Source organism: Archocentrus centrarchus, chromosome 14 (assembly GCF_007364275.1).
Source record: "Archocentrus centrarchus isolate MPI-CPG fArcCen1 chromosome 14, fArcCen1, whole genome shotgun sequence".
NCBI classification, from domain to species: Eukaryota; Metazoa; Chordata; class Actinopteri; order Cichliformes; family Cichlidae; genus Archocentrus; species Archocentrus centrarchus.
In genome coordinates this window covers 33,593,793-33,619,340 of record NC_044359.1, presented here as the reverse complement: position 1 = coordinate 33,619,340, position 25,548 = coordinate 33,593,793, and the positions used below count along the sequence as shown (strand labels likewise).

The 25,548-nt window shown below is 39.7% G+C and overlaps 3 protein-coding genes across 3 annotated transcripts; all 3 read left to right on the top strand.

Annotated features, from left to right (window-relative positions):
- Window positions 1-333: 333 nt before the first annotated feature.
- On the top strand, window positions 334-10,088 carry LOC115791493 (matrix metalloproteinase-18). The gene is given in 10 exon segments (XM_030745575.1): window positions 334-465; window positions 2,820-3,088; window positions 4,819-4,967; window positions 5,060-5,185; window positions 5,539-5,700; window positions 6,161-6,350; window positions 6,352-6,506; window positions 6,606-6,765; window positions 9,001-9,101; window positions 9,949-10,088. Coding segments are annotated over 10 exon segments (1,584 nt in total).
- Window positions 10,089-11,285: 1,197 nt separating this feature from the next.
- Window positions 11,286-14,230, top strand: mmp13a (matrix metallopeptidase 13a). The gene is made up of 10 exons (XM_030746199.1): window positions 11,286-11,406; window positions 11,528-11,775; window positions 11,864-12,012; window positions 12,190-12,318; window positions 12,438-12,599; window positions 12,724-12,847; window positions 12,966-13,099; window positions 13,209-13,368; window positions 13,479-13,582; window positions 13,792-14,230. Exons 1-10 carry the CDS (start codon window positions 11,308-11,310, stop codon window positions 13,899-13,901), a joined length of 1,419 nt encoding a protein of 472 aa, XP_030602059.1. The 5' UTR covers window positions 11,286-11,307; the 3' UTR covers window positions 13,902-14,230.
- Window positions 14,231-22,526: 8,296 nt separating this feature from the next.
- On the top strand, window positions 22,527-25,222 carry LOC115791993 (collagenase 3-like). The gene is made up of 10 exons (XM_030746311.1): window positions 22,527-22,631; window positions 22,754-23,001; window positions 23,090-23,238; window positions 23,416-23,544; window positions 23,664-23,825; window positions 23,950-24,073; window positions 24,196-24,329; window positions 24,439-24,598; window positions 24,709-24,812; window positions 25,022-25,222. Exons 1-10 carry the CDS (start codon window positions 22,533-22,535, stop codon window positions 25,129-25,131), a joined length of 1,419 nt encoding a protein of 472 aa, XP_030602171.1. The 5' UTR covers window positions 22,527-22,532; the 3' UTR covers window positions 25,132-25,222.
- The last annotated feature ends 326 nt before the right edge of the window (window positions 25,223-25,548 follow it).

Here is a 25,548-nt window from a genome sequence, read left to right as displayed (position 1 = left end):
GTCATTTTAATTCAATGCTGGAGAAGATAGGGATAGTTATTATGTAAGGAATGTTGATAAAAAAAAATAAGACTGAATATATTACTGGAATTTTGGGCCAGTTAGGACTGATTTCCTACCCGTTCCTGAGAAATTTCATAAATGAGGGTTCTGATGTGTCTTTGAAGATTCTTTATGGCGTACCCTGCTGTGTATGTGCTGTTCTTGTTGGGACAAGAGCACATAATTAACAGGTGGGCCATGCCACAGCTTTGCATATAGCAATGTGTATCAGCAGCTGCGCATCTCAAACACACGCTGACTTGCTGAGATACCTGACTGCGAAACATTAAGATGCTCTGCCTTTATCTTCTGACTCTTCTGATGCCCAGCCAAACTCTTATGATGGCTTTACCCCTCCGAACCCCAGACCTGCTTAAGCAACGTCACGCTGGACCATCTGAAGCTGACCAAGAGTTTGCAGAGGTATTTAACATTTTTTGCAGGAGATGACCCCTGTAGAAAAAATGGAAGGCATGCTTTAAAGACAGATTTGAAGGTCTTTGCACTAGGATATTGTGTTTTTTTAATTCATAGAGGGGTTCATTCATGGAAAGCATAAATCCCACTTCAGGTGTGATTTGCTGGTTGAGCTAAGTGGTGGATTACCCTAAAAGCTTCTTTGATGACCTCACTATTCCAAAGGTTTCTGCTTTCAGGAAAATCCTGTGCGTAGTGGCAGGAATCCTTGTTAAAATGGAAACAGTATGATTCCTGTCCCCTGTGTGTTTTAAGGAGTTAAGACGTTATGATCAAAGTGTGAGGAAAGCCAAGAACCTAATTTCAGGGTACATGCAGTGATACGTTAGAAATAAAAGTAAAAGAGAAACCAAACAGCTAACAGTATTATATGGTACAGTTGTGCTGTACCATTATATTTTTACTGTAGGAAACTGTCATCATAGAGTGGAATCACAGACACTGTCAAATAACAGTTTAATGTTGGTAAATGGAGCTGCCAGTACTTACAGTGTGTTTCACCCTTTAAAATTATTATATTATAGTTTTATATTATTGCAGAGCCATAGTTAATTTTTTTTTCACTTAAGCCAGCCACCTTTGATTTTTTAAATGATAAGTTATTAAAAATTGTGTTGATGTAGTGATAATAATTCATTTTTGGCTTTCTTCCCTTGTGAAGCCTCACCTGAAGCAAAATGTGATGCACTGATAATGAAATCTTTATGAGGGTTCCCTGTGAACATCTGCCAGCTGGCTCCAATTTCAGGTAGACTAGAACCCCCTCTGAAGAACAGCGACTACATTATCTTGTGAGGCAATAGCAGCAGTGAAAACATAGCTGCACACTGTTATTTATAACACTTGCCAGACACGATAAATTATGTGTTTAAATGTCATGTTGATGTTGAAGCCGATCTTAAGTGAATACATTGATTATAAGAATTTATTTACTTTTGTCTACACATGCTAACATCAGGGTTTTTTTTTTAGTACTTTATGTGTACAGCTGTGTCCTTGTATAAACTTATAACAATATTAATAACAATGATTATTGTACTAAGACAGAAACATAACTGAAAGACATGAAACATGGAACAACTTGTGCACATAATTAGTTTGGAGGTACAGAGATGAAAGGTGTTGTGGAGATTACTGCCATGCTGTTTACAGATCTGCAGTAATCTTTTAAGTCACCTGCAGTGTGTCTGCACCGTACTATCATTAAAAGGTTTGGAATGCTTACTGTAAAACATTTGTGTTTTACCACAGCTGGTGTGGCAATGTGTGAAACGTATTTATCCCAGTCTCTGTCACACTTATATGCTTCAGATCATCAAATGAATTTGAACTTTAGATGAAGATAACCTGCTTTGGTGTGACCTCAAACAGGTCATTCATGCTGGTAAAACCCTCCAATGTGGCAGAATGAAAACAATTCTGCAAATAAGAGTGGGCCAAAATTCCTCCACAGCGATGTCAAAGTTAAACTCCATTGTGTGTACCTAAACTCACCTAAACCTGGGTCGTTGTCATGTCACCAATGATACTAATATTGATGATAGATGGTATGACATGGGGCTGAGTGAGGCAGACATGAGTTTACTCAGAATTGTTGAAGTGGAGACACACTTAGTGCTGTCAGGAGATGAGGTGGAGGAGAACCAGACATTAGAGCAAGAACGGAGCAAGCAGGTGCCGTCACATTGTCTGTGCTCAGGCTCTTTAAAAGCTGATAAGTCCTCTGAGCACGCACCTTCCTGCTGGCCTTCCTCCACCTCATGCTCTGACAGCAGTAAGCCTGACTCTCCTTCCACAGTTTTGAGTAAAATCCTTTCTGCCTCATGTATGGACATAGGATGAAAATGTGAGGTAGAAAGTGCTGTGTATTACACAGGACAATGAAAAAAATCTTTGCTTTGAAAAGGGTAAAATTACTGTAAATCCTACTAACTCAAAGTTACGACTCTCAAATTGAAGAAATAACTTGGGTTTTTAGCATCATCATCATCAAGCATAATATCTGCATAGAAAAAGTATCACTTCACCTCCCGTGTAGCCATAAAATGTGGACACTGTAGAGGTCTCAAACTCACGTCCTTGATAGAGGACAAAAAAATGTAATGCTGGGTCTCAGGAAGCTAATATTAAAATTTGTTTCATGATCTGGAACATGTGTGACAAATATGCAATAAATAAATAAATAAGAAGAATTGAGGGGCTGGGGGTACTTGTTCACAGTACTATAAAGTGTTTTTTAAACTGCTTGTTTCAACATGTTTGTACTTTTTATTTGAGTGATATCAGTTTATCTTTTTCAGGAATATCTACAGCATTTCTACGGCTACCACCCCGAGTCAGCAAGACAGAAAAGGACCACTGATACGAATGAAGATGATGACAACTGGACAACTGGATTATGTGATAAGAAGATGAAGATGAAGAAGATGCAGCGCTTCTTTGGTTTGCCTCCAAGTGGTGAGCTCACCAAAGAGACTCTGGCAGTGATGAAGAAGCCGCGCTGTGGTCTGTCAGATGTGGAGCGCGTTGGAGAAACAGTTCGCTGGAAGAAGAGAAAGATCAGCTACAGGTCAGAAATAATAAACAAGCCAGTGCACTCCTACTGCTGGTCCCAAGCCCAGATAAATGGGGAGGGCTGTGTCAGGAAGGGCATGTTGGACAAATCCAACATACAGATCATAAAGAATGAGATTTTCATACTGGATCTGTTGGGGCCTGGGTCGACAACCGAGAGAGAGAGAGAGAGAGACTGCACAGCTATGAAGAGGATGAAGAGTGGAAAGTCACTTGGTCCAGATGACATACCTGTGAATTGATGGTCTAAGAGAGGGAGAGCGGTGGACTTTTTGATCAGACTGTTTAACAGTTTTGGAGGGTGAGAGGATGCATGAGGAATGGAGACGAAGTGTACTGGTACAGATTTTCAAGAGCAAGGTTTTAACTACAGGGGAATATGAGAATAATGAGCTATGGGAAAGAGTTGATGAAGCTAGGTTAAGAAGAGAGGTGATGATCAGACAGCAACAGTATGACTTCATACCGAGAAAGAGCACTACAGATGCAATGTGTACTTTGAGAGTGTTGATGGAGAAGGCATAGTGCATGGCATAGAGAAAATCAGAAGGAGGTGCACTGTGTCTTTGTGTATTTACAGAAAGCAAATGATCAAAGGCTAAGAGAGGAACTGTGGTGCTGCATGAAGAAGCGAGGAGAAGCAGAGAAGTATGTGAGTCTGCTGCAGGACATAGATTCAGACAGCGAGACAGTGGTGAGGTGTGTGTGGTAGGAGTGACAGATGGGTTCAAGGTGGGGTGGGAACAGGGATTATCAGAGATCAGTTCTCAGTCCCTTCTTGTTGGAAATGGTGATGAACAGGCTGACAAACTAGGTCATACAGGAGTCTCTGTGGACTATAATGCTCACAGACAAGACTGTGATCTATTGAGAGTAGGGAGGAGGTGGAAGAGAGCCACGAGAGGTGGAGGTATGTTCTGGAGAGAAGAGGAATGTGTGTGAAAGGGAGGTGGACTGGTTGAAAGGTGAACATGGAAGGAGTAGAGATAGTGATGGTAGATGAGTTTAAATACCTGGGGTCAGCCATCCAAAGCAAAGAAACAAGAGTGAAAAGGAAGGTTTACAAGATGGCAGTGAGACCTGCTGTGATGCATTATTTGGAGATGTGGCATAAAGAAAAAGAGGAGGCAGAGCTGAAGATTTTCACTGGGTGTGACCAGGATGGACAAGAGTAGTACATCAGAGGGACAGCTCAAGTCAGAGAAGAAAAGCTGAGATAGTTTAGACATGTGCAGAGGAGGGATAAAGGATATACTGGGAAAAGGATGTTGAAGATGGAGCTGCGAGACACAAGGAAAATGGGAAGACCTCAGAGGAGGTCCACAGATGTATCGAAGGAGGATATGCAGATGGTGTGACAGAGGCGGATGCTGGGGATAGGGTGAGATGGAGGAAACAGCTGAAGGAAGAGGTAGAAGACTATCTGTGAAGAAAACAAAATCAGACTCTAGTTCTCCAGAGTAGGCAGCACTTGGGGTCCTGTTATGGCTGGAGTCAAATAAAGCTTCATAAGAGACAATGGATTAAAGAGAGGTTCATCTTTTGGATACCACGAATGACTGTTCTAAATTTTTAGGGGGTTCAGTCCAGTAGATCCAGACCCTTAGAATGCTTCTCCAAAAATAACATTTTACTGTGAAAAAATATAAGCATAAACGGCACTGAAATACAACATGTCATATTAGTAAAGATGAATATATTTAATGGTAAAAATTTTATCATTAGGATAACTGGCAACAAACTCCCCATCCCAGTTTCGAAGGTTCACAAAGTCTTCAGGGCAGCGTGGCAGCTCTGGTCCAACGTCACACCTCTGAAATTTCACAAACGGGACAGAAGAGAGGCTGATATCGTCATCTCCTTCTACTATGGAGGTGAGTTCTAAAGAGATCAAGTCTCCTCATTCAAGTGCCATGATGAAGCTGAGTGAAACGGGGGATAAATAATAGTGCCCTGTGTGTTGCAGATCATAAGGACGGCTCACCTTTTGATGGCAAAGGAGGAATCCTGGCTCACGCCTTTGCGCCTGGGCATGGCATTGGTGGAGACGTGCACTTTGATGCTAACGAAAGCTGGAGTTTCAATTCCACTGGTACTACCAGAGCCAAAGATCTCTTAAAAAATGTTCTCACACTTAAATGACAGCTGACATTACGAAAGACAAGATTAGCACGGTAGCTGCAGTCTTATCCAGTGTTCTGTGGATAGGTGTGTTTTTCAAATTGTGTCATTTGCTTACTGATAAGTTGTTTTTAGGAAACTGTATCACTGAAATACCCCACATGTTCACATCAGTGACAGATGTGGTTTGGAAGACAGAATGAGAACGCGATATTAACCTATCATTTAGTGGGTGAGACATCACGGGCCTGATTTCAATGTAATTTTGTGTTACAAGCTTCCTGTTCCATACAAACACCAACATGATGTACGTTCCTGCTCCAGGTATCAACCTGTTTGCAGTGGCAATCCATGAATTTGGCCATGCACTTGGTCTGCCCCATTCACCTGATCCTGGAGCTATCATGTACCCACCATATAACTTCGACCCAGGTTATGAGCCGCAGCTCTCCTTTCAAGATGTCAAAGACATCCAGAAACTTTATGGTGAGTTGAGCTGGATTCAGCTTCGCTGCTTGAGCTCAAAAAAGTTGCTCAACATTAGCCACAGTGACTGAACTACAAAATAGAAAGCAGAAACCTGCAAACTTTTTGCAAACCAAAATTTGTACTTTAAAATAAATAAATAACCACATGTACTTTGGCTGGTTTTACACAAAACAAGTATAAGTACACACTAGCAGTGACACAGTTATTTGTTGTGTGTAGTGAAAAATAGCCATGTGATTGCCTTCTAATGTCTCAGAATTATTCTATTTGTTCAAAACCATTGGAAACTGGCCAACATCAAAGGTTAACATTGAAAGTTAAATTCTCCCATCCTCCTGGACTAATGGTGCAATTTGTCTGATATTTATCAACATGTCATTTTTAAAAATTATTTTGCTGCTTTTTAGTAGATGATTAAATGAAAAAACTTTTTTTTCTTTCTTTCTGCTGCGTACAGGAATCAATCCTAATTTTACTTTGCTAGCCTCTAAAAGGCCTCCTCCGAAAACACCTGCCAAATGTGATCCAGATTTGTCCTTTGATGCTGTAACAGAACTACAACAGGAAGTCCTGTTTTTCAAAGACAGGTATGTAAGTCAGCCCAGAACTGGACCCACAGTCATGATTCTCTCTGGGTGTCTGTTTGATGGCTTTCGTCCTTTTAAGATTTATGTGGCGCAAACATCCTCAGTTTGATGAAACACGAATCACCCTGATTAGCAGCCTTTGGTCAGACACTGTCCCCCCCAGCCTGGATGCTGTTTATCAGAATGTGTGGGAGAATGTTATTCTGTTTTTCAAAGGTAAGAAAAGAAAAAAAAATGAAACATCAGTTTAGTTTCTGGTAGTAGAATTCAAATATATATCTGTATATGTGTAATTGTAGTGTTTTATTTTTTCAGGGAATAAGTACTGGGTGCTGAGGCAGCTAAACCTTGAGGAGGGTTTTCCTAGAAACCTCTCAACCCTGGGCTTCCCTTCCAGGATAAAATCTGTAGATGCTGCTCTTCACTTCAGAAATGACCGCTACACCGTGTTCTTCACTGGTGATGAGTGCTGGAGGTATTTAAGATCATACAGCTCTTTAGCCCTGTTTCCTGTCTTTATGCTAAGCTGTGCTGACCACCTACTGGCTGCAGCCTTACACAGACCAAATAAAGTGGGTGGTACAGATATTCTCATCTCACCCTCTGTCCATGGGAATAAATTAAAATAAGAACTGCTATTACGTCATTCCATCCTGATGGAGCAAACATCAGTAACCAAATTCACTGATTAACAGTTTTAGATGGCTGTGTGTGTATGTTGTGTTCTTGGGAACTAAAAACAAGTTGTCTTATCAGACTTCAGTTCATGTTTAAGATTGTAAACACGTCTGAGGAATGCTAAAGGCAAGGTGCCCATTGGAATGGCTCAAAAGGTACATAAGACTTTATCATCTACATAGTAGATGGATTAAAGCGGCCATAAGTCTGTGTTTGGAGAACTGTTGTTGTAGAAGTCAGAAGTGTCTGAGGACCAGAATCCTGTGGTCCCCTCGGTGGCTGTTAATGGCAGGATGATCTGAGGTTATCTGGATTCTTTCACATCAATATGCATAGATCTTTACTTAGAACCATCACTAATATATGATAGTTAATGAAACTTTAGATTTATCTAGTTTTGTGCAATAAAAATATGCTTCTATGAATTATGCATTATACTATGCATTGTGTCATAGCTAATGAGACACGATTACAATTATATTCTTATGACATCAGCACACATTTTATATCCTTAACTACAGTACACATTTGTTAATCATCACCCAGTGTTGTTAATAATAATAATAATAATAATAATAATAATAATAATAATAATAATAATAATAATAATAATAATAATAATAATGCATTTAATTTTGGGCATCTTTCAAAACATTAAAGGTCACCTTACATAAAAGAGTTTATAACAAGAAAATAACAATCAAATCAATTAAACAAGTTTAAAGAGGTACAATTTGAGAGGAGATATGAAAGTGGAGCAATTGAAGGCTCTAGACCTAAGAAGGACAGAAGAAGACCTGAGACTGTACATGACTGTGTTGTGCAGAAGTTCAGAAAGGTGATGTGGAGTGAGGTTATGGATGGCCTTGAAGGTGACGAGCAGAACGTTGAAATCAATATGATATTTAACAAGGAAACAGTGAAGCTGCTGAATGACAGGCATGATGTGACTAATGGAGGGAATTCTTCTGATGACTCAAGCATGAATTTGAGAGGAAGACCAAAGACAAGGGAGTTACAGTAATCAAAGTAGGAAATGACCAAGGTGTGCTCGAGGATGGCGGCACTGTGGGATGTGAGAGAACAGCCCAGGCAAATAATTTGACAAAAGTGGACCTATAAGGATGAAGTGACATTACTGATGTGAGTTTGTAATGAAAGTGTCAAATCAAAGATCTTAAAAGGAGGGGAGGAAGAAACTCAGGAGTTGTAAAGTGGAAGAGAAAAACTGTCTTCACAAGGTGGATTAAGTACCAATGAGGAGAATCTCAATTTTATTACTGTTCAATTTGAGAAAGTTTCTGGAGAACCAGGATTTGATTTCCTGGAGGCAAACAGAGAGGGAGGGGGTGGGAGAACAGAAATAGATTTGATGGACAGGTAGAGTTGTTGGGTGTCATTAGTATAGCAGTGGAAATAGATTTTTAATTTATTTAAAGTATGGCCAGGTGGAAGCAAACAGATAACAAATAGGATATGCTAAAAGATAAAGTGGGAAACACTCCTCATACCATCATATTGGTGGGACATTTTGAGGTGATATACAAATAAAAAAATCTGGGAGAATGTATTTACTTTTGCCCTGTTAAACATATGTCCAACCAAATTTTTTGCTACACCATGGTTTGTGTAATGGGCAATTCATGTAGTAACTGCTCAGGTTGCAAATCAGTTACTGTAGTTAGTTCCACAATTTTAACTCTAAGTACTGAGTAATGCGGTCTGTGAAGACGGTGGTTGCATGAGTGAAATTGTTGAACAACACAACATGATTGCAGATAGAACTAGTCAAGATCAGACACACTTCCTTTGTGATTTCTGTAATACAATATTACACATGTCCTGTGTGCATGGTTGCAGAATCAGCTGCTGTCACTGATTTGATTATTTCTCAGCAAAAAGGTGTTGACAGTTAGTTTACCGGACTTCCCAGGACACGTGAAATGTTGTCACCCATAAATAAGAAAACATAACAACATAACACTATGTAATATATATATATATATATATGAAATTATATATGATGATCTAGGTACAATGAGCAACAGAAGATGATGGAGGGATCACCTGTGCTTATCGAGCAGCAGTGGCCAGGGATTCCAACTCCTTTAGATGCAGCTGTCTTCTATAATGGTATTTACATCACCTTTCTTTTTCTGCCCTTTACAATGTAAAATCCCATTAAAAGCATGTTCTCATCTAATTTAATTTAATCCAAAGAAATTTCCGGTACATTCACATTAATACTGGATGTCTTTTCTGCTACTTTGTTGTTTGGCTCACAAATTAGTTGAATATCTTTGCTGTGATTGGAAACATGCTTGCATATAAGCAAAGAGTAAAAAGAATAAGAACAAAGGTGCCCTTTTCACTTTGAGGGGAAAACAGTACCATATTGTAAGTTTAATGATATTACATTTTTTCATACCCTTCAAAGTACTTTTATGTAATATTTTGGTTTGTACCTTGTGGAGACCAGTCTTCAAACTTGATAATTTTGTATCCTAATTTAATGATACAAAAATTGACCTTTTATACAAAAAATAAATTTGGCATGTGGGTGCCCTATTTATTCATAATATGTAATTTTTTTGTGTAGTAGTTAACACAGTTCAGCTAGCATGCAAAAGCTCCACAGATGAGGACTGGAAGGAGACACAAATCCCTGACAGGGTTGTGTCAGGAAGGGCATCTGGTATAACATTATGCTTGCTGCAGTGCCACTGTGTGAATAAGGAAGCAGCTGAGAGAAGCTGCCTCTTCTTCTTCTTTTTTATTAATTCAAACACTGGTGTGGCATTTGCATGGCACTTCCTAGAAGGCTTTTTTTTTTCTAGTTCTGTGGATTATTCAAATCTTTCTCCACATTCTAGAATATCAAGTTAATCTAAAATGCATGTGTTAGAGTAACTCCAGGAAGCCGGAGAAATAAACCTTTCCTAAAGTTTCTAAATCTAAATGAATACTGATTCCTCTCCAGGATCTGTGCACTTCTTCAAGGGAAACCTCCACTACAAATATGACTCTAAATTTAAAAATGTGCTCTCCATCAGCCGCATTAACGACCTGTTGGAATGTGAAATGGAAGAAGGCAACAAAGCAGTGACAGGAGATAACTGAAGAAATGCTCTCCCTGGAGCTGGATGGTGCTCTGTGTGTGTGTGTGTGTGTGTGTAGACACGCAGTTTTACAAAGTGGATATTCAGTAATTACCACAATGTATCTACAGAAAACTGAGAACTGGTGAATGATGCAGGGAAGTGGTTAGTGTGTGTCGTTAATGTTACCTCAGTGTGTAACACAGTGTTGTAATAATGGAATTTGTACACTTTTTGCAGTGTTTGGTTTTTCAAAAATCATTTGAAATGTGTGTAATTTTTATTTTAAATCTCTCTATATAAACATCATCACTTCATCTATAGTTATTCAACCACATAAAAAATGTATTTTATGTCTCTGTGTGTGCATCACTGCCATACTGTCATTTATTTATTACTATCATTTATTTCTTACTCATGACAAAATTATATTTTCTTGATTGAAAAATGTCTTTGCTTCTTTTCTGTTGAAACACGTTCACTCTGTGTGTGAGTCTGTTTGCTGCTGCTGAGCAACTTACCTGCATTACTTTATAAAGTCAATACTGTTTATCTCAGTGTCCAGTATTGTGCAACAGTGACCAAAATGCAGCTTTCCTTTAACACTGACAAAAGGGGTTCGGGATAATTACACACATGCCGATGGAAAATAACCACCTGCAGCTGACTCACACAACACAACTCACGTAAGAGAAAAATGTTAGCAGAAAGCAGAGAGGAAATGTCTGAGTTTTAGTCTTTGTCACAAGACTTTTTGTTGACACCACAAGCTCGAGAAAACACTGCTGAACATGTTTAATGAGACTGGGACATCCACATACACGCAAACACCTGTTCTGAGCTTCTCAAATCTTTGGCCCTGCAAACAGCATCCAAACAATATGACATAAAACTAACAGAAGACAAAATACAAAAATATACACTATTAAGCAGATTCTGTAAAAAGAAAAAGGGTTTCTTTTATTCAAATACTTATTTTATTCTGTAAATTAAATTACAGATTTTAAGGCTGTTCTCATTGTATCTCATTTCCTTAATTTGCCCTGCAAACTTCCAAAATCATGTCACATCATGTACATGTAACATCATCATGAGCAATCAAAGCCAGGTTTCCCCTCTTATCCATAAAAGGAGCGTCTCCTTAGTCAGTGACAGCAGGTAGTTGTGCAACAAATCCAAACTCCAGCCTATATAACAGCTTCTTCCAGCACTGAGACACAAATTGAACACAACGAAGAAACATGAAGACTTTGACTCTGAGTGTTCTGCTGGGCCTGGCAGTGGCAGTTTACTGCATGCCAGTTTCTCAGCTTACTGAGCAAGATGAAAGTTTAGCAAAGGTATGTGTCCTTGGCTTCTTTTTGCTTTTTACTGTTATTTTTTTTTTTTTTACTTGTTCAATGAACTTATATGTGCTGATGGATATTTAAATATCAACCTCTGACTATTTCTCTCCTTCAGAGCTACCTGAAGAAATTCTTCAACCTGACAGAGGAGGAGGGTCCAGCTGTCAGACGGGGCATCAGCCCACTGAACAAGAAGCTGGCTGAGATGCAGAGATTCTTTGGTCTGCAGATCACCGGGACTCTGGATGCTGACACCTTGGCCGTGATGAAGAAGCCACGCTGTGGTGTTCCAGATGGAGCCGTTGCCCATTTCTCCACTTTTGGAAACAACCTCAAATGGCAGAAAAACAGCCTCACATACAGGTAAATGATCTAAAGAGAGAAGATGTGAGAAAATGTGATTGTACTGAATCCATCTAATAATTTTCTGGACTATTCTTCTGTCCTACAGGATAGAGAACTACACACCTGACATGTCTGTGGCAGAGGTGGATGATTCTATTGAGAAAGCGCTGCAGGTTTGGGCCAAAGTCACTCCTCTGAGGTTCACAAGAATCTACAGCGGCACTGCTGACATCATGATCTCCTTCGGTCGCCAGGGTGAGGCCAGAAGATCATTCAATAATATAATCTCTGAATTTTACATTATTCCATAAACATCTTACCGTCATCACAGCTATCAGTTAAGAACACCCGGTTACATTTTTGCTTTTTGACTAAAACTGTCTTTAGTGCATGTTTGGTTTTGCCAAGTCTTATCTGACTGTCTTTGAACAGCACACGGTGATTTTTACCCCTTTGACGGCCCTGATGGCACTCTCGCCCACGCCTTTGCCCCAAGTGATGGAATTGGAGGAGACGCCCATTTTGACGATGATGAAACCTTCACGTTCCGCTCTAACACAGGTAAATTTGTTACTTTTACTAACTTTGGTGTCCTCTTTAATCAATTACTCCTCTGCCAGTGTGTGACCTGATTTACACTAAGCTGTAACCAACCTGTCATTGTGTGTTTTCTGCTTTAGGCTACGTTCTCTTTATGGTTGCTGCCCATGAGTTTGGTCACTCTCTGGGCTTGTCTCACTCTGATGACCCTGGTGCTCTCATGTACCCAGTGTACTCATACAGTGATCCTGACACCTTTGTCCTCTCTCGAGATGATGTTAAAGGCATCCAGTCCCTCTATGGTGAGTGCTCATTTCGTCCTTTTTTTAATAAACACCATTTGATTTTCCCAAAATCTTAGAAGAACTTGTGCACAAATCATTTTACAACTTAGCTGCAAGGTCAATGTCATTGAATTACCTCCAGGTCCAAATAAGGATCCTATTCAGCCTGGACCTACAGCCCCCCCTACTCCAAACGCCTGTGATTCAACATTGGTTTTGGACGCTGTTGCCACACTGCGAGGAGAGATGCTCTTCTTTAAGGACCGGTACCGTAAAACAAATGCTTTAATATCTGAGTGCTGAAATCTATAAAGAGTGTTTTTCTCCACAGTAGAGCTGCTTTTTGAGATCATTTATGGGGTTTGTGTGTGTGTGTGTCCTCAGCTTCTTCTGGCGTAACCACCCTCAGACAATGACACCTCAGCAAACTCTCATCACAAACTTCTGGCCCAGTGCCCCTGTTAACATTGATGCTGCTTATGAGAACCTTCAGTCAGACCATGTAATGCTTTTTAAAGGTACGTGTTCCCTGTGTCCACTGAGTGTTTCAAACTTTTCAAGTCAACCTTTTTTTTTTTTTGCTTTTCCATAGATTTACTATAAAGTCCTCTTCTTATTTGTTTACAGGTCAGAAAGTGTGGGCTTTCAGCGGCTATGATCTTGTTAGAGGCTATCCTAAACCAATATCCAGCTTCGGTCTGCCCAAAACAGTGAAGAAAGTCGATGCGGCCCTCCATGACCAACAAACTGGGAAGACTCTTTTCTTTGTAGGCAGTGATTACTACAGGTGTGTTTAAATAAGACCTGAGAACATCAGGCAGCTGATTCTTTTGATATGACAGCTTACAAGTTGTATTACAAATGTTACATCAGCCTAATTACTATTTCTTTTCCCAGTTATGATGAGGTCAAAAAGAACATGGATGCAGGATTCCCCAAACGTGTGGATGAGACCTTTTCGGGAATGACCTCCAGAGTGACTGCAGCTTTGCAGCACAGAGGTGAGCAGCATTCCAGCATTGAAGAACACTGAAATGAGACAGTGATTGTCTTTTGGGGGTTTCATGCTTTCATCTTTTATGCTAAGCACATTCATTTATGTTTAATCAAATGTGCTATATAAATAATATTGATGCTGACAATGATTGCAGCTATTTGAAATTCCTTGAGCTGTTATGCAGCACTAACATGTAACATGTCTGTTCTGCAGGTTTCACCTACCTCTACAGTGGACCCTACATGCATGAGTACAGCCTGAGTACTGGGAGGCTGTACCGTGTGCTGAGGAACAACTATTTCCTGCCCTGCAGTAACTTCTAGACCAGACACATGGCTAACTTGTTACAGAAGATCTTGAATGTTACATGAGGCACAGTTAAAAAAAAATGTATTATTATATTCTTGGATGTCTAATTTTATTGTTACACAATTACCAGCAGCATGTTTTTAATAATGTTTTGTACTCGTGTTATTTTGTAATGTCACTCATTGTTTTATTAAGGTCACCTTAAATTGTTATTATGTTTTATTTATGGCACAGTCATTGTTCAGTTATTGCACTAGCTAATTGCTGCCGTTTCATTTTCAAGATTAATAACTGTGACTCGACTTTCTTTGAATTGAATCATGAATGTATAAAACAGATGAAACGTGGAACAGTAAAAATAAACTGATATCATTAATTAGCACATTTTCAAGTATGTTTGTAATAATATGCATTGGACTTATATAGCACTTTTCAAGGTACTCAAAGACGATTTACATTTTCATGTACATTCACATTTACACTCATTCACACCTCAGTCGTACTTGGTGGCAGTAAGCTACCAATGTATCCACAGCTGTTCTGGGGCAGTCTAACAGAAGCGTGGCGGCTAATTCACACCTACGGCCCCACAGACCACCACCGAACACCAAACATACAACCACATTCATACTTACACAATGTGGGTTAAGTGTCTCTCCCAGGGCCCCAATGACAGCATGCACTCAGACGGGGACTAGAACCAACTTTACCTCAACTTTACAGCTAAACAGAAAAATAAGTACAGCCAGAGGTTAAAGTGGAGTTTAGCAGGTGGGGAAACCATAAGATTGGCTGTAGTGTCTCAGCGAGAGTAAAAGAGCTCACAATATTTTCTGAGACAGTTCACCAGAACATCCTTCAAAAGAATGTGATGCTTCGATTCGGCCCAGGATGACAGTGTGGGCCCAGTGAATTATCTGAAGATAAACAGCAGTGGGGAAAAAAAGCCTGTTTGGTGGTTTGGAATATGACTTGGTTTGCTGAGCCACTCTGACCACTGACTCAATCTCTTTGTGTTTTGGGGTGGAAGTTCTGTTATTGTTAAGTTTTTTCCATCATGTTTCTTAGTTTGCTTATGATTTAGATTCCTAGTTTATTATAGGGTTTTCAGTTTCCTTAGAGTTTCCGTTTGCCGTGTGTAGTCTTATCAGACTTCAGTTCATGTTTAAGATTGTAAACATGTCTGAGGAATGCTAAACACAGGGTGTCCGTTGGAATGGATCAAAAGGTTTTTATAAGACTTTATTGCATAGTAGACTGATATAAGCAGCCATAAGTCTGTGTTTGGAGAACTGCTGTTGCAGAAATCAGAAATATTCATTTCATTTAAATTCAATTTTAAAATCGCAACAAACAGTAACCTCAAGGTGGTTTCTATTGTAAGGTAAAGATCTTACAATAATTACAGAGAAAGCCTAACAGTCAAAATGACCTCCTATGTGCAAGCACTTGGCGACAGTGGAAAGGAAAAACTCCCTTTTAACAGGCAAAACCAGGCTCAGGGAGGGCCAGTTATCTGCAGTGACTGGATAGAGCTAAGGGGAGAGAGACCGGACAAAAGACACACTGTGGAAGGTATAAACAGAGTAAAACGAGGTGAATGAAAAGCAACACTCAGTGCATCATGGGAAACCCCACCCACTGCCCAGAAACCTAGACATAACTAAGGGAGGGTTCAAAAAGGAAAGTTTAGAGCCTAATCTTAAAAATAGAGAGCATGTCTGTCTCCTGAATCCAAATTGGGAGCTCGTTCCACAGAAGAGGGTCCTGAAAGCTGAAGGCTCTGCCTCCCTGTCAGCACTCTAGCTGCAGCATTTTGAATCAGCTGAAGGCTTTTCAGGGAGCTTTATGGACAGCCTGATAATAATGAATTAAAATAGTCCAGCTAGAAGTAATAAATATGTGAATTAGCTTTTCAGCATTACTCTGATGTTTCTTAGTTTAGAAATATTGCACAAATGCAAAAAAGTGATCCTACATATTTGTTTAATAAGTGCATTGAAGGACATATTGTGATCAAAAATGACTTTAAGCTTTCTCACAGTGTCACTGGAAGCCAATTCAACACCATCCAGAGAAAGTATCTGGCTAGACACCACACCTCTAAGACCTGCGGGGCAGAGTACAGCAACCTCAGTTTTGTCTGAATTTAGATGCAGGAAATTAGAGGTCATCCAGGCCTTTACGTTGTGGTCCATGTCGTAGACCATAACGCCAGGCTGTTTTTGGTATCTGCTATAACATCACAATTAAAAACTGGGATGCCAGAGGTCATGATTGCGTGGAAAGATTACTTCTGCAATTAAGACATCCGTACTTCAGGGGCTCTGTTTTTGTCACGCATAATTCAAAAGGGCTGATGCTTAAATAATTTTAGCTGTAATGGTAAACCAAACTTTATAATGCAGGAGTCTAAAGTGATTTATTTTACAGACAGCGATTATAATCAGTGATATATAGATTAGTGCAGTTTTCTCCCCATGCTTCTTGCTGTTATGCCAAAGGCTTTATGGTTTGAAGATAAAGTCAAAGGTTATTTTCTTCAGCCACAGAGAAAATTTGTCACATGTAGGCCTCTTTGGGTTAGAACGTATGAATACTGATGGGAAGAGAGGTTTTTTTCAACTGGTGTCTTTCTGTGAGAGCTTTTTTTTTTCAATCTTAGGTGCAGCAAAGTATCAATCAGGTCCAAATGATTACAGCTGCTTCCTGGTACAAAAACTTCTAGGGGGCCCCAGTCAGTCACAGCAGAAATAGATCTGAGCTCCATGTAGGATTTGTTTTCAATGGAGAGTTGAGATAAGGGTGCAGTGAAAAGATCCAACTCACTCAGAGTGCATTCTACAGATTTCTCATATAACAGAGACATGCTTCTCATGTCTAAAATATGTCTTTCAGCATAACACACCTGAATGACTTAGAGCACATAGAGGCCAAACCACATCTTTATATCACAGATGCCCCAGGCGACAGTTACTAGCCTGAGCCTGATAGTCAGGTACAAATTTGTTATTATCCTGGATCATATTTTTTTCACAGTAGAAGTTTTATAGGACAGAAATAGAGTTTTACTAAAGTTTTCTTGCAGGTGAAATTCACAGTCTTGTTTTGACTTGACATTTGAATATTTTCAAGATGCTTTCTTGCCACTGGTTGTTAGGGTTCAGGGTTGTTACAGTTTTTCTCAATTGCCAAGACACATTTCTTGAAACCATGTCTCTAATCTGTAAACACAAAACTCAATTTTCAAACTACTTTCACAAAACCTCTGACTCTTCCTGCAAAACTAAACTATTGCCTCAAAACAGTTGAAGCAGTGCTCAAAAGCAAACAGTGTTGTCAGATCAGACCCCGAGTCAATCAAAATGTAAAACACTACTGAACAGTCATTATGCACAACATAGAAAAAAAGAAAACACAACGATCAGATCATGAAATTTTAAGAAATAATATTTACTGTTCACAAAAATGCTAGTAGTAATAGGGAGGCGGCCCTTTCACACCTAGGTGTGAAAAAAGCCCCGCGCGTGCATGAGAGGGCGTGTGCGTGTGTGCCCGTGCGTGATTGCGCTGATTTATGATAATGACGTACCAGGTGTCCGATCGAAACAATCCACCTCACTGTCTCTTCCTCCTGCCTCTCGTTACAAGGGTTTTTCCCAGACGATCATCAAAGAGGTTCAATCTCACAACACAGTGGTTAATTAAAAATACAAAGGTAAATAATCTAATATCCTAGCTCACCTGTCCTAGCTCACCTATATATATATATATATATATATATATATATACTGAGCATTTGGTTCAGACAACAGGGTTTAAGTGTTTTGGCAATTGAGAAAAACTGTAAAACTGTGTAATTATATCACTGTATTTATCCTCTCTTTTGAGAGTGAGCAACAGAGGAGTGTAAGCATCACCTACTACCTGCAAATTGACAACGTCAGTATAGCAGTACAGATGGTAAATACCTGTGTTTATGTCTGCAGGGCATATCACATGTCACACTTCCACAAAAGTCCAGCAGGAAGTCCTGACGTGTGAACCAAAGGGGGCTGAACTCTGATGTGAAACAAACTGTTACCCAGGAATTCTTTTTTTTTTTTTTTCTTTTAATGAAATAAACCTTAGCTTTATATCAGGGTCTAGTTTACAGAGGATAAACTCCAGCTCCATGCTGAGCTCATTCAGATTGGAGTAAAATCTGCCTCGAAGGTTTTCTTTTTCCATTTCTTCAGGCAAATTGTGCCATATATGAGGATACAAACTTTCACGTAGAGCAACATCCCATGAACCCTGAAGCTCTAAGTGAGTTTTTATTATTCTTGAATACTTTTTAGCTGGGGTTAGAGGGCAGCGTGACATAGAACCCCCACCTGGGCGTGCCATCCTTGTTTTAATCTGGCACTTGGAGCGGATTCATTGTTTTGTTCAATTTTTTAACCTCACTACTTTTGATCCAGCTATTAAATTTTGCAGGCCAGTTTCTCCAGTATTTCCTCCATGTGATAAAGTCTGTCTTTGACAAATTTGACTTTCTGCAGCTCTGGCTCATAAAATGACCCCTTAATAATGCCCCTGTCATAATCTTAGACTTTATAGACAGGGCGGATGAGAGGGAGACATTCACTCACAGTAAACAACTTGTCTGTGAAACTTTGTTGGGATTTCTTTGTCAAAAATTCCTCTCAGCCAACAGAGTCTCACCACATCCCCCACCATGAAGTTGAATTTTCAACTTATTTTTAGGTCTAATTGAGAAACACTCGTACAAATTTTGAAATACCTGAGGAATATTTTCTAAAGTTACTTGAGTAGGACTCATTTTAATCAACCTGTGGTAGCTGTCGTGGTAACTCTCACTTCCAGTATGTAGTTCTGCTGTCTAAAAGTGAGAGGTGAACTTAATCGGTTTGTTTATATACTCTTTAATAACTGTATTATAAACATCAGTTTCAGTTTTATAATATCATTCTCAAAATGTTTATGGATGATTTATAAAGCAATTTTCACCGGTTAATGGAGATTTTCATTTCACTGTTACCAAACAGTAAAACAGTATCAACTAAAGGTGAATTCATTATCAAATTATTCTTTTCAAATGGTTATTATGAAGTGTTTCTAATTTGCTCATCATCAGAGGCTAACATGGATGAGATAGATCCAGAACGGTGTTCCGGCACCTTCATTAAATACGAATACCTTTATTAGTTCCACAATGGGGAAATTACAGTTAACAGAACACCCATCCAAGAAATACAAACATAGAGACAAACACAAACAGGGGGGACAGGTGTCTGAGGTCATGCAGCCGTTTTACCGGCGCTACCTTTAGCAGGAAAACAGAAAGAGATACACTGGGATAGGTAGGTTCAAAAAAATCATCTGGTACTGTGTTCATTATGAACACCTTACAAGGTTCCAAAAAACACCTCAGCAAACCAGCAGCACATTTAAAGCCTGGAGAGCACTAGGGTGGGTAGGGGAGGGGCTGCCAGCGGAGACGAGCAGGATACTGTGATGGTCACACAGCTTCCAGACCAGCAGTTCATGATAATGTTCATGATAAGATGGTATAGTCAGCCTTGGTTGCCAGGATACCAGTTCATACAGGTCACAACACGGGGCGGGGGGGTGAAGAGCATCTGTTTACATAACATCTCCAGGAGACACTTTAGATAGACAGCATCCAAGGACGTCTGGGAGCCAAATTCCAAATACTGCAATTGTTTTGGTTCAGGCCGTCATAACTATTTGCTGACAGACTTACAGTTTTCTGGTTACCTCTCAGAAGTCCAATAATCTGAATTTGGTTCTACTCTGCCATACAGAACAGACACTCCAACACTCCTCCAGATGTAATCTATTTCGATTCAGCTCTACTGAGTCTGACTGAGTTCGTACTGTTTCTGCATCCCTCATAGGCAGCCTTACTAGGGCCTGAACAGCTGCCTGGATACCAGGTATCCCCAGGTCCAATTCGGGAAAAGAAATCCTGGTATCAATATATATACCACGTCCACACAGTGCAGCCAGGAACGTTATCTTCCATCCCCACAGGAATCCATAACATAACCAGCCGGGTGTGTAGTCGGACCAGAGGAAAGAGGGTTCCCCTTCTCCCAATCTCCTCGTGATGAGAATTTGGCCATCAGTAGTGTTGAGAGACCAGCTGACCAGATCCATAATTTAATTTCCAGTTCGGAGATGTGTGAAGAGATGCTCTAAGCAGCGAAGCAGCAAAAAGCAGGGGTAGATAGGGAAGGCTGGGGAGAAGAGAAAAATACGTCCGTCTCCACCGAGAGCAGGGAAAAAAAAAAATTTTTTAAATGAATAATTAAACTGTGTAGAGACTGGAAATCAGCCTTGATGGTGCATTAAACATCTGCTAATAGGTTGTGGAATTCAGTTGGCTAAATCCACAAAGAGCAATGAATAGCAGTAGTAATAGTAGAGCAATGAATAGTGAGTAGCAGCACAGGTCAGCTGATCACAACCTGTAGACAAACTAAAATCTAACACAATACATATTATTATATGATTTATTTCTATGTGATTCTTCCTCAAACACGATCATTGTTACGCCCCATCTTAGGGTTCCCCCACCTACCAAATCCCACTTTAACCCCTCTCATCATCAATCTGCAAATCTATAACATGTAAAACATTTCTTAAAGATCATAGCGCAATGCCCATATTTCTAAGCAACTGCATATATATACTGGAACAGTGTTACACTACAATAACAAACTTGTTTGTAAAAGGTGTTGTATGGGCATCATTTAAGATGACAGTAGCACAGTGACTGTCTGTGTCATGGCCTAAACTCTGACTGGTGATATACAGATACAAATGTCTGGGAGAATATATATTTGCTTTTGCCCTGTTAAAAATATGTCCAGCCAAATTTTACTAAACCACGGTTTGTGTAATGGGCAATTCAAATATTATCTGCTCACGTTGGGACGCAGTTAGTTCCTATTTAGAGTTTTAACTAAGCAGGAAGTTGAATCATAAGTTGAGATCCCGATTTGTGAGTGAGGAGCAGCAGTTCTCCCATTTCGCACAAATTTACGTATCATAAACCAGGTTTCCTTCTCACCATTTAAGAACACATTTCATTGATCATTGAACGCATCGATCAACATTTTGAAGGCCTGGAATGCACCAGGGGTAGTAATATCTGAGTAATGTGGTCTGTAAAGATGGTGATTGCATGAGTGAAATTGGTGAACAACACAACATGCTTACAGATAGAGTCTAGACCAGACACACTGCCTTCTTAAGTTCTGTAATACAATATTACACATGTCCTGTGTGCGTGGTTGCAGGATCAGCTGCTGTCACTGATTTATTTCTCATCAAAAAAGTGTTTTAAGACAATTTACCAGACATGCAACGTTTCATGTGACCTGGCCAGGTCACATGAAACGTTGCACCCATAAACAAGACACGACTAACATTAAGGAATTTATTCTCATGACATTAAATTAAACAAAGTGGATATTCAGTAATTACCGCACTGTATCTACAGAAAACTGAGAACTGGTGAATGATGCAGGGAAGTGGTTAGTGTGTGTCGTTAATGTTACTTCAGTGTGTAACACAGTGTTGTAATAATGGAATTTGTACACTTTTCGCGGTGTTTGGTTTGAAAAACATAATTTGAAATGTGTTAAAATTTAATTTTGTTGCTAATTTTTATTTTAAATCTCTCTATATAAACATCATCACTTCATCTAGAGTTATTCAACCAAATCAAAAAGTGTATTTTACGTCTCTGTGTGTGCATCACTGCCATACTGTCATTTATTTCTTACTCTGGAAAAAAATTGTATTTTCCTGATTGAAAAATGTCTTTGCTTCTTTTCTGTTGAAACACGTTCACTCTGTGTGTGAGTCTGTTTGCTGCTGCTGAGCAACTTACCTGCATTACTTTATAAAGTCAATACTGTTTATCTCAGTGTCCAGTATTGTGCAACAGTGACCAAAATGCAGCTTTCCTTTAACACTGACAAAAGGGGTTCGGGATAATTACACACATGCCGATGGAAAATAACCACCTGCAGCTGACTCACACAACACAACTCACGTAAGAGAAAAATGTTAGCAGAAAGCAGAGAGGAAATGTCTGAGTTTTAGTCTTTGTCACAAGACTTTTTGTTGACACCACAAGCTCGAGAAAACACTGCTGAACGTGTTTAATGAGACTGGGACATCCACATACACGCAAACACCTGTTCTGAGCTTCTCAAATCTTTGGCCCTGCAAACAGCATCCAAACAATATAACATAAAACTAACAAACAAATGTTAAAATCATCATTTTTAAATCAAGAAACTGAACTGAAACCTGCTCTGGAAACTAACTGAACATAAAGTGAACAAAAAAAGATACTTAATCTGTAAATTAAATGACAGATTTTGAGGATCCTGTCATCATTATCTCATGACAAATTTTCCCAGAAAACTATAATAGTCACATCATGTACATGTAAAATCATCATGAGCAATTAAAGCCTCTTATCCATAAAAGGAGCGTCTCCTTAGTCAGTGACAGCAGGTAGTTGTGCAACAAATCCAAACTCCAGCCTATATAACAGCTTCTTCCAGCACTAAGACACAAATTGAACACAATGAAGAAACATGAAGACTTTGACTCTGAGTGTTCTGCTGGGCCTGGCAGTGGCAGTTTACTGCATGCCAGTTTCTCAGCTTACTGAGCAAGATGAAAGTTTAGCAAAGGTATGTGTCCTTGGCTTCTTTTTGCTTTTTACTGTTATTTTTTTTTTTTTTTACTTGTTCAATGAACTTATATGTGCTGATGGATATTTAAATATCAAACTCTGACTATTTCTCTCCTTCAGAGCTACCTGAAGAAATTCTTCAACCTGACAGAGGAGGAGGGTCCAGCTGTCAGACGGGGCATCAGCCCACTGAACAAGAAGCTGGCTGAGATGCAGAGATTCTTTGGTCTGCAGATCACCGGGACTCTGGATGCTGACACCTTGGCCGTGATGAAGAAGCCACGCTGTGGTGTTCCAGATGGAGCCGTTGCCCATTTCTCCACTTTTGGAAACAACCTCAAATGGCAGAAAAACAGCCTCACATACAGGTAAATGATCTAAAGAGAGAAGATGTGAGAAAATGTGATTGTACTGAATCCATCTAATAATTTTCTGGACTATTCTTCTGTCCTACAGGATAGAGAACTACACACCTGACATGTCTGTGGCAGAGGTGGATGATTCTATTGAGAAAGCGCTGCAGGTTTGGGCCAAAGTCACTCCTCTGAGGTTCACAAGAATCTACAGCGGCACTGCTGACATCATGATCTCCTTCGGTCGCCAGGGTGAGGCCAGAAGATCATTCAATAATATAATCTCTGAATTTTACATTATTCCATAAACATCTTACCGTCATCACAGCTATCAGTTAAGAACACCCAGTTACATTTTTGCTTTTTGACTAAAACTGTCTTTAGTGCATGTTTGGTTTTGTCAAGTCTTATCTGACTGTCTTTGAACAGCACACGGTGATTTTTACCCCTTTGACGGCCCTGATGGCACTCTCGCCCACGCCTTTGCCCCAAGTGATGGAATTGGAGGAGACGCCCATTTTGACGATGATGAAACCTTCACGTTCCGCTCTAACACAGGTAAATTTGTTACTTTTACTAACTTTGGTGTCCTCTTTAATCAATTACTCCTCTGCCAGTGTGTGACCTGATTTACACTAAGCTGTAACCAACCTGTCATTGTGTGTTTTCTGCTTTAGGCTATGTTCTCTTTATGGTTGCTGCCCATGAGTTTGGTCACTCTCTGGGCTTGTCTCACTCTGATGACCCTGGTGCTCTCATGTACCCAGTGTACTCATACAGTGATCCTGACACCTTTGTCCTCACTCGAGATGATGTTAAAGGCATCCAGTCCCTCTATGGTGAGTGCTCATTTCGTCCTTTTTTTAATAAACACCATTTGATTTTCCCAAAATCTTAGAAGAACTTGTGCACAAATCATTTTACAACTTAGCTGCAAGGTCAATGTCATTGAATTACCTCCAGGTCCAAATAAGGATCCTATTCAGCCTGGACCTACAGCCCCCCCTACTCCAAACGCCTGTGATTCAACATTGGTTTTGGACGCTGTTGCCACACTGCGAGGAGAGATGCTCTTCTTTAAGGACCGGTACCGTAAAACAAATGCTTAAATATCTGAGTGCTGAAATCTATAAAGAGTGTTTTTCTCCACAATAGAGCTGCTTTTTGAGATCATTTATGGGGTTTGTGTGTGTGTGTGTGTGTCCTCAGCTTCTTCTGGCGTAACCACCCTCAGACAATGACACCTCAGCAAACTCTCATCACAAACTTCTGGCCCAGTGCCCCTGTTAACATTGATGCTGCTTATGAGAACCTTCAGTCAGACCATGTAATGCTTTTTAAAGGTACGTGTTCCCTGTGTCCACTGAGTGTTGCAAACTTTTCAAGTCAACCTTTTTTTTTTTTTGCTTTTCCATAGATTTACTATAAAGTCCTCTTCTTATTTGTTTACAGGTCAGAAAGTGTGGGCTTTCAGCGGCTATGATCTTGTTAGAGGCTATCCTAAACCAATATCCAGCTTCGGTCTGCCCAAAACAGTGAAGAAAGTCGATGCGGCCCTCCATGACCAACAAACTGGGAAGACTCTTTTCTTTGTAGGCAGTGATTACTACAGGTGTGTTTAAATAAGACCTGAGAACATCAGGCAGCTGATTCTTTTGATATGACAGCTTACAAGTTGTATTACAAATGTTACATCAGCCTAATTACTATTTCTTTTCCCAGTTATGATGAGGTCAAAAAGAACATGGATGCAGGATTCCCCAAACGTGTGGATGAGACCTTTTCGGGAATGACCTCCAGAGTGACTGCAGCTTTGCAGCACAGAGGTGAGCAGCATTCCAGCATTGAAGAACACTGAAATGAGACAGTGATTGTCTTTTGGGGGTTTCATGCTTTCATCTTTTATGCTAAGCACATTCATTTATGTTTAATCAAATGTGCTATATAAATAATATTGATGCTGACAATGATTGCAGCTATTTGAAATTCCTTGAGCTGTTATGCAGCACTAACATGTAACATGTCTGTTCTGCAGGTTTCACCTACCTCTACAGTGGACCCTACATGCATGAGTACAGCCTGAGTACTGGGAGGCTGTACCGTGTGCTGAGGAACAACTATTTCCTGCCCTGCAGTAACTTCTAGACCAGACACATGGCTAACTTGTTACAGAAGATCTTGAATGTTACATGAGGCACAGTTAAAAAAAAATGTATTATTATATTCTTGGATGTCCAAATTTATTGTTACACAATTACCAGCAGCATCTTTTAAATACTGTTTTGTACTTGTGTTATTTTGTAATGTCACTCGATTTATTAAGTTCACCTTAAATTGTTATGTTTTATTTATGGCACTTGTTTAGGTATTGCACTAGCTAATTACTGCCGTTTCAAATTTATTAACTGTGACTCGACTTATGAATGTATCCAAAAGATCAAATGTGGAACAGTAAAAATAAATTGATATCAAGAATTAGCACATTTTCAAGTATGTTACTGTTGTGTTACACATAAAAATACACACACTGGTTATTTAATCAGAAGTACAAACTTGTGTTAA

Bases quoted from the DNA above. Each gene is read 5' to 3' on its own strand.
- mmp13a (XM_030746199.1), top strand. From the start codon at position 11,308: ATGAAGACTTTGACTCTGAGTGTTCTGCTGGGCCTGGCAGTGGCAGTT. The intron at 12,600-12,723 runs GTGAGTGCTCAT...AATTACCTCCAG, and splicing joins AGGCATCCAGTCCCTCTATG to GTCCAAATAAGGATCCTATT. The intron at 12,848-12,965 runs GTACCGTAAAAC...GTGTGTCCTCAG, and splicing joins ATGCTCTTCTTTAAGGACCG to CTTCTTCTGGCGTAACCACC.
- LOC115791993 (XM_030746311.1), top strand. From the start codon at position 22,533: ATGAAGACTTTGACTCTGAGTGTTCTGCTGGGCCTGGCAGTGGCAGTT. The intron at 24,330-24,438 runs GTACGTGTTCCC...ATTTGTTTACAG, and splicing joins CCATGTAATGCTTTTTAAAG to GTCAGAAAGTGTGGGCTTTC. The intron at 24,813-25,021 runs GTGAGCAGCATT...TCTGTTCTGCAG, and splicing joins TGCAGCTTTGCAGCACAGAG to GTTTCACCTACCTCTACAGT.